Source organism: Babylonia areolata, chromosome 19 (genome assembly GCF_041734735.1).
Source record: "Babylonia areolata isolate BAREFJ2019XMU chromosome 19, ASM4173473v1, whole genome shotgun sequence".
Classification (NCBI taxonomy): domain Eukaryota; kingdom Metazoa; phylum Mollusca; class Gastropoda; order Neogastropoda; family Buccinidae; genus Babylonia; species Babylonia areolata.
In genome coordinates this window covers 30,585,970-30,594,248 of record NC_134894.1, presented here as the reverse complement: position 1 = coordinate 30,594,248, position 8,279 = coordinate 30,585,970, and the positions used below count along the sequence as shown (strand labels likewise).

Genomic DNA, 8,279 nt, shown 5'->3' with positions numbered 1-8,279 from the left:
AGGAAAGTCTAAAGAAGCTTCTGGAATATAGTGAAACTATAGCCTGGAGAAGCTTTTAAAATGAAGCGAAAATTCACATGTCTAAAGAAGCTTTCGAAATTAAAGCGAAATGTTATAGTCTGGGGAAGAAAAAGAAGAGGGAATTCACATACACTGCGGAAGCTTTTAGAATTAAACGAAAATTTACATAGTCTGGACAGCTTTTGGAATAAAGCACACATTTTCAAAGTGTAAACAAAGCTTTTATATCGAAATGAAAATTTATATAGTCTGAAGATGCTTTTGGAATAAAGAAAAAAAAATAGTCTGAAAAATCTTGAAACATAAACGAAAATTTAGTGTGAGGAAGCTTTTGAAATAAAGCGAAATTTATAAAAAGTCCGAAGAAGCTTTGGAAATAAAACAAAAATTCACAAAGTCTGAGGAAGCTATTACAACCAAGCAAAAATTTGCAGTCTTACGAAGCTTTCGGAATAATGCAAGTCCACAGAAACCTATGGAATAAAGCGAAAATACACTGTCCAAGGAAGAGTTTTGGGGGAGCCTGGAGAGAAAGAAAAAAAGCAAAAATTCACAGTCTATTTAATGAATTTTTTTTTCTATAACCACCAAAGAGTTGTTGCTGCTGTGTCAATGGGTTCAAATGATTTAATCGATCTTCCCATGATGCCTGCTGTGTTTTGGGTGTTATTTTGTGTCGATTCTAAATATGTATTGTTAACATTAAAATCATTTGATCTGAAAACAAGGGTAGACCTCGTAACAAAAATTTGTCATGTAATTCGGTTTTTTTTGTTTGTTGTTGTTGTTGTTTTGTTTTTGTTGTTGTTGTTTTTTGTTTGTTGGGGTTTTTGTTGTTGTTGTTTTGTTGTCGCTGTTGTTGTTGTTTTTTTGTTGTTGTTGTTTTTTTGTTTCTTTGTTGTTGTTTTTTTGTTGTTGTTGTTTTTTGCGGGGGGCGGGGGGGGGGGGTTGTTGGGTGTTGTTGTTTTTTTTTCCCGACCATTCGTAGTTCAAAGATTATTATTTGTTGGAACCCTTCACACAAAGAGATTTGGGAAATGAATGGGTGGATCGTTGTGCGAAAAGGCGCCGTAATTTCAAAGTGCTGTAGAAATTCGTTTCCTATTTTCTTAACAAGAAGATTATCTTTCGCTAAACCCAGTTCCATACCGGGCATGGGACACACAAGCCATACACACATGTACTCTCTCTCTCTCTCTCTCTCTCTCTCTCTCTCTCTCTCTCTCTCTCTCTCTCTCTCTCTCTCTCTACCATTGTTTACTTATCTATTTATTCATTAGTAGTAGTAGTAGTAGTATCAATCTTTAACTTAATTATTTTTCTTCTTATTATTATTATTACCATCATCATTATTATCATGTTTTTTTCTTGTTATTATTATCATCATCATTATTATTATTATATCTTTTTCTTTGCCTCAGTTCCATACTGGTCATGGAACACCCTCTCTCTCTCTCTCTCTCTCTCTCTCTGGCGCAACAAATGACTTCTCATTTGATTTTTTTTTTCTCCACTTCACAGCTAACTTTTCTGTGTGTTTTCTAAATATAGACATTTTTGTCATTAACTTTTAATATACGACAAATGTGAACCACGAAACCATAGTGAACAAAAATTAAGGAAAATAAACGATAAAACAAAATTAAGTATGCATCCAAATTCCGTGTATACATTTTTGGGTGGTTGAAGGTATGGGACGGGGTTCCGCCAAAGAAAAATACAATCTAGTTACCCATTAAATTGTGAGCAAAAGCAAACAGAAAGCTTAAAACGTTCTTCAACGCTTTTTATCGTTAAACAGGCCAGCATGCCAAAAAATGGAAAGAAAAAAAAAAGAAGAGACGCGAAAATGGTCAGAAAATGTATAGATTTCCGGTAGACGTATAAGGTTTCCAGAAGGTGGGGATACCATTTCAAACTGGAAACCGATCCTTTGGAATCCCTACGCTGTGGGCGCTACCATTTCTTCGCACGGACCGCTCTCTCATGGGACTGCTGCAGAACGCAAGTAAAGTGAGTGGAGTGATGGCCTAGAGGTAACGCGTCCGCCTATGAAGCGAGAGAATCTGAGCGCGGTGGTTCGAATCACGGCTCAGCCGCCGATATCTTCTCCCCCTCCACTAGACCTTGAGTGGTGGTCTGGACGCTAGTCATTCGGATGAGACAATAAACTGAGGTCCCGTGTGCAGCATGCATTTAGCGCACGTAAAAGAACCCACGGCAACAAAAGGGTTCTTCCTGGCAAAATTCTGTAGAAAAATCCACTTCGATAGGAAAAACAAATCAAATTGCACGCAGAAAAAAAAAAAAAAAAAGGTGGCTCTGTGGTGTAGCGACGCGCTCTCCCTGGGGAGAGCAGCCCGAATTTCACACAGAGAAATATGTTGTGATAAAAAAGAAATACACATACAAATAAAGTTTCAGCTCTATGCAAAGCTGGTTTAGTCTTTGAACTGTTACAGATTACATTCTTTATCCAAACGTCTTCATTCTCCTCAGTCTCGATCGCCACCATCATCACTGACGTGTGAAAAGAAAGAAAAGAAAAGGGGGAGGGGAAAGGGGGACTATGGAGACTGAGGAACGGGCAGCAGTGATACTGTCAGGTTTGGAGGCAGTTTATTTCCTTTTGCTAAAAAGCGTGCATGTTTCAGTGGAGAGACAGACACTCTTTCGACACATACAGAACAGCAAAGAGACCAACAATCAGGAAAAGTGAAGAAGAAGAAGAAGAAGAAGAAGAAATGCTTCTCTAAACAGACACAATAACAAATGACGGGTCGATGACGCTGGTGACAACAATAACGACAATACATCACCAGCAACAACATTTACAACATCAACAAAATCACCAACAACACTGAACAATGACCGTGGGGGCGGGGGGCAACGGCGGCAACATCAAAGAAAGAAGAAACAAGAGAAAAAACAAGAACACAAAAAATGTCGACAAAGCATCCTTGATTAATGAACAAAGTCCAATTAAGTAGGACTACTGTCTTCCTCACCTGTTCCAAACAGCATCAACACAAAGCAAACAGCCAACATCCGAGCAGCCAACGTCGCCTCCATAGTATCTAAACAAACAGTTACCCAGTTACTTTATCATACGATTATCCCAACGCGTCGCGTCTTCGTCTCGGTCTTTTTCTTCCAACTTGAACCACACACAACACTGTCGAGTGAATGTAGTAAGAAAACCCAATGAATGAATGGCTCTCTCTCTCTCTCCCTCCCTCTGTCTCTCCCCCTTTCCAGGCACGCACGCTGGATATAATACAAGTCACAAGCACATCACATTAGCGTGTATTACAATGGGCCCCTATACAGCTAGAACTATCATCCCTCGAGAAAGTAATGTCGCCACTTCGTTTGGGCTACCACAACAAGCCTGTTTTAAGAGTGTGCTTTCGGCGGGAGGTGGGTTGGGGGTGGAATGGGAGGAGATGTTACCTCCACTCCCACTTCCTCCTATCCTTCTCCACTCCCCACCCTCAACCATTTCCCCTACAGCGACACACACACACACACACCACAGCGCGGCACACCTCGCTCTCATTTCGGAGAGGCGGGGAGAAGAGAGGTGTTGTTGCCGAGGAGGTAGTGGTGGTGGTGGTGGGAGACTGTCAGGAACAGGAGATGGTGGAGGTAGAGCGGTTGATGGTTGAGAGGATGGGAGTGTAGGGTGCGGAGGTGGGGGGTGTCATGGGGAGATATACTAGTGTCGGAAGGGAGACAACTGAACGGTGTTTAGTTTAGGTTGGTCAGGGTGTAAGAGGGTGTCTGTATGCTTGGCTTCAGTCTCACTCAGGATACGCGCGTACAAGCAGGTAGAAGGATGCATTGGTCTAGCAGACGTACACGTGTGTTGTTCTACAAAGGTAAATCGTCGGCACGTGTGCGCACAAACACACTGACGCATACACCAGCAAACACTCTCACTCATTCTCTCTCACATCACACACACATTCTATATTTGAACACACACACACACACACACACAAACATGCACACACACACAAGAAATCACACACACACACACACACACATATATATATATGAACACACCATCACACACATTATAATATATATATATATATATATATATATATATATATATATATATATATATATATATATATATATATATATATATATATATATATATATATATATATACATACGGGGAGATACACACACACACTGGATACAAAAGAAGAATGTGGATATTGCAGGAGCAGTGCAGTTTTTTGTCTTGTCATTTTGCATTCTTCTTCTAGTTTTATTGTTTGCATGTGTATAAGGCAAACATGAGTTTTTGTGACCAGAATAAATATACATATAGATTATCATTTTTTATGGTTTCTGTGAATGTTGAGAGGCAAGGATGCAGTTTTGTTTGACATCAGGCAATGTTTTTAATATGTCGGTTGTTTTCTCCCTTAAAAAGAAAAAAACCAAAACATATATATATATATTGGTCAGAAAACAAACACCTAAAATAAAGAAATGAAAATAGATTTTTTAAAGTAAACAATTGTATTGTCTGCATCACCCTCTCTGACTTCCGTATCATCAATATTGAAATCTTCAATATATTTGCCTGAAAATGCACATTCTTTCCTCTGTTGCTTCAACATGTGGGAAGACAATTAGTTACAGGGTTGATTCCATTAATGATTAATTTCATGCCTCTCTTCCACTACCTACAGTAAACATTTTATACCACTGGAAGCTATTATCAAGGTGAGTGACTTTACTAGCCATTCATTTTCCAGTATGTGGAATGAAAACGATTTTGAAAATCACTTCTGGATGTGGTGTGCAATGGACATGTAATAATAATAATGGATACTTATATAGCACACTATCCAGAAATCTGCTCTATTTGTACCTATAATTATGTTTTTCATCCCTACTGCCCTTTAATTTGGGTTTATGCCAAGGTAAGGCATCTGCTGCTTTTTCTTTCATTGTTTTTTTGTTTTGTTTCTTTTACCGCAGATGTGGAGTAGGATTTTTTTTTTTTTTTTGATTAATTGATTGAGTAGTATATATGGATCATGCTTGGGCACCTCCTTAAACTGAAACTTAATTGGATGGAGCACTGGACATATATGCTGCACATTCACAGCAACGAAAATGTGCTGTGCGCAAGCCCCAAGCAGCATCCACTGCCATGATAGCACCGACTCACTTGTGTCCCACATGTGGGCAATCCTTCAGTCACCTCCAAACCCAGTCACTGATGTTCCATCTCATTTTTTGAAGTCATGGCCATCTTCGAATCTGAAGGATGAACATCACATCACATTCACAGTATATGGCGGCTCAAGATCACTAACTTTGTAGAGAACAATTGTGATGCCTATTTCAGTCTGCAGTACTTCACCCTCACTGAGGGAACTAGATGTTTGTCGGTTCTGCACATTTCCACAATGCATGCTACTGCCGTGCAATACTGGGTTGTTTCCTAAGTGGAGTGATGGCCTAGAGGTAACACGTCCGCCTAGGAAGCGAGAGAATCTGAGCACGCTGGTTCAAATCATGGCTCAGCCGCCGATATTTTCTTCACCTCCACTAGACCTTGAGTGGTAGTCTGGATGCTAGTCATTCAGATGAGACGATAAACTGAGGTCCCGTGTGCAGCATGCACTTAGCGCACATAAAAGAACCCACGGCAACAAAAGGGTTGTTCCTGGCAAAATTCTGTAGAAAAATCCACTTCGATAGGAAAAACAAATAAAACTGCTCGCTGGAAAAAATGCAAAAAAAAAAAAAAAAGGATGGCACTGTAGTGTAGCGATGCGCTCTCCCTGGGGACAGCAGCCCAAATTTCACACAAAGAAATCTGCTGTGATAAAAAGAAATACAAATACAAATATTCCATGTAGCCTCTTGAGTGTGAGTCTACTGTCTTTCCGCATACATACCACAGTGCACACTCACACATCAACACCTACCTAAAGACTGTGGCAATTGTGGGTCAATCCCCAAGAAATACACTTGAAGTTTTTTACTGTTTGAATAAAAAAAATGCTCCCTTTCTGTTCTTTAAGAACTGAAATAATAATCAAAAGCATTTTTTCTTTCCTTTATCTATCTTTATTCATTTTTAATACTAATTTTCTATCTGGCCAGTGCTGGGTTTGCACACAAAATATACAAATCATAAGAATACACACATCAGTGAATATAAACATGCATAAATGGCACAATATTTTTTTTTTTCCATATATGGCCTGTTCAGGGTGAAGAATTGTGGTTTTCAAACTTGCACAAGCATTTGTGGATGATGGGTGTGAACAAAACAGTTGAATACCAAAGCTTATTTACAGTGTCATGCATTTTTTTCTTATAACAAGCATTATCCAGTCCTTAACATATTGTAATAATGGACCAACCCAAGTAATCAACAACTGAATTTCATCAGGAGCTACTATCTGCATGTCAATGTAAAACTATCTACAAGCAAGAACAGTTGGGTTTTGTTTTCAGAATGAGGGTGTGAAACAGGAACATTCCTTGTGCATTCTCCTACACAAAGGTGTAAAAAAAAAAAAATTATAATAAAAAAAAAAAAGGAACTGTTCATGTCTTGTGCATTCTCCTGGAATTATCAAAATTATAACAAGAAAAAAAAAGACATTAATAAAGCAACTTCTTACGTGTTGTATATTACCTTGGACTAAAGAACTACATCAAAACAACAAAGGTGTAAGAAAAGCATTAATCAGCAGCCCTTACACTTGCCATAAATTTTACCAGCAAGGGCAAGTGCTAAAATATCACGCCAGCTAATCATATAAAAGTAGTTCATGCATGAAATTCTAAAATAACTTAAGTGGTACATAAGATGGGACACTGGTCTACATATCTAGTGTATGGGTTGGAGGGAGAAATATAATGTTCTTAATATCTTTCACTCCTCAGAAACAAACATACATAAAATTACAACCACCCCTAAGATCATCAGGACAAGGACAGGAGAGAAAAGTGAATAATGAATTCAGATATTTAAAAAAAAAGAAGCAAAAAATAAAATAAAATAAAAAGCAGCAGAGCAGAATGATGAGGAAGAAGCAAAACATAAATTCAGTTTTCTTTTCTGATATTTAAAGCTTACATTATTCAACAAAAACTCATGATAATATATTTGTGATTATACATATATTTTTTCTTATTGAGATTAATTTCTCTTATTGATAACAATAAAGTATTCTGTATATACAGGGTTTAAGTTTCGTGTTGGTCATTGGTCACTGATGCATACCAATTTTGAAAAACCCACCGATGTGGCAGCCAGTCAGTCACCTGACTAATTTTTCGTAAAATAGGTCATGCTAAAACTACTAAAAGGGTTTTTGTAGTTTTCTCTTACTCTTCTGCTAAACAATCGTGAATGAAGTTTATAGTTCAGAAAAATATAAATGCAATCATTACTATTGTTGTTCTGCAGTTCCACATCGAGCAGATCAACTGTGTAAAAAAAAAATTTTTAACTTGTTACCTAACCGAGAAAGGAAATGAGGTATGCTTACACAAAGGCATCGTCACTTGCATATTGTGAACTGTGGTGGAATACAGCATCAGTTTAGCTTACTTTTCTGCCAGTCTCATCAATTGAGGATGGATTCGATACATAAAGACCATTTTGCTGTAAACAAATCATCATTCACATCTAGAGAGTCCAAATCAAAAATGTTGTATCATAAAATCAATTGGAAGGTCATATTGGAACAGAGATGCTCAACAATCTGTCCAAAGAAAAAAATGGACTTCATATGATTTCTTTTTGTCCACCCATTCCCGTCTTCTTTTTTCTTTTCTTTTTTTTAATGGTTAAACCATTTTCTTTTCATTCTTTCTTTTCTTGTTTTATTTTCCATTTTGAGCATATCTATGTGCTGGTACTTTCACAACTTACCATAATACTACAAAGTTATTTCACTTCATTCCAATCTGAAATCTGTGCATGACTCTTCTCATGAAGGTATGGAAAGCAGACAACAATAATGACACAAAAAATATTGATTGTACGATAACGATCAACTTAACCCAAAACTGGTCATAAATGATAAATGAAATTCAAAAAATAAGTGCATCATCTCGGCCTGAAATCAAGTCAAAGTAATACCTTGCATACAAATGAAAAGCTCAACATAATGTTGAAAGGCAACATTCACTACACAGTTGAGAATGCCCATGGACAACTCATGCTCACTCACTCTCTATCTTTTCTTCAACAACAACATAAA

The 8,279-nt window shown here is 37.7% G+C and overlaps 1 protein-coding gene across 1 annotated transcript in view; it reads right to left on the bottom strand.

Moving 5' to 3' along the window:
* The window catches only part of LOC143293613 (carbonic anhydrase 14-like), a 47,433-nt gene extending 44,026 nt beyond the window's left edge, over nt 1-3,407 (bottom strand). The window contains exon 1 of the mRNA XM_076604695.1: nt 3,030-3,407. Within this exon, the coding sequence (XP_076460810.1) occupies nt 3,030-3,093 (64 nt within the window). The 5' untranslated portion in view covers nt 3,094-3,407. The remainder of the gene's footprint in view (nt 1-3,029) is intronic.
* Nucleotides 3,408-8,279: the final 4,872 nt, after the last annotated feature.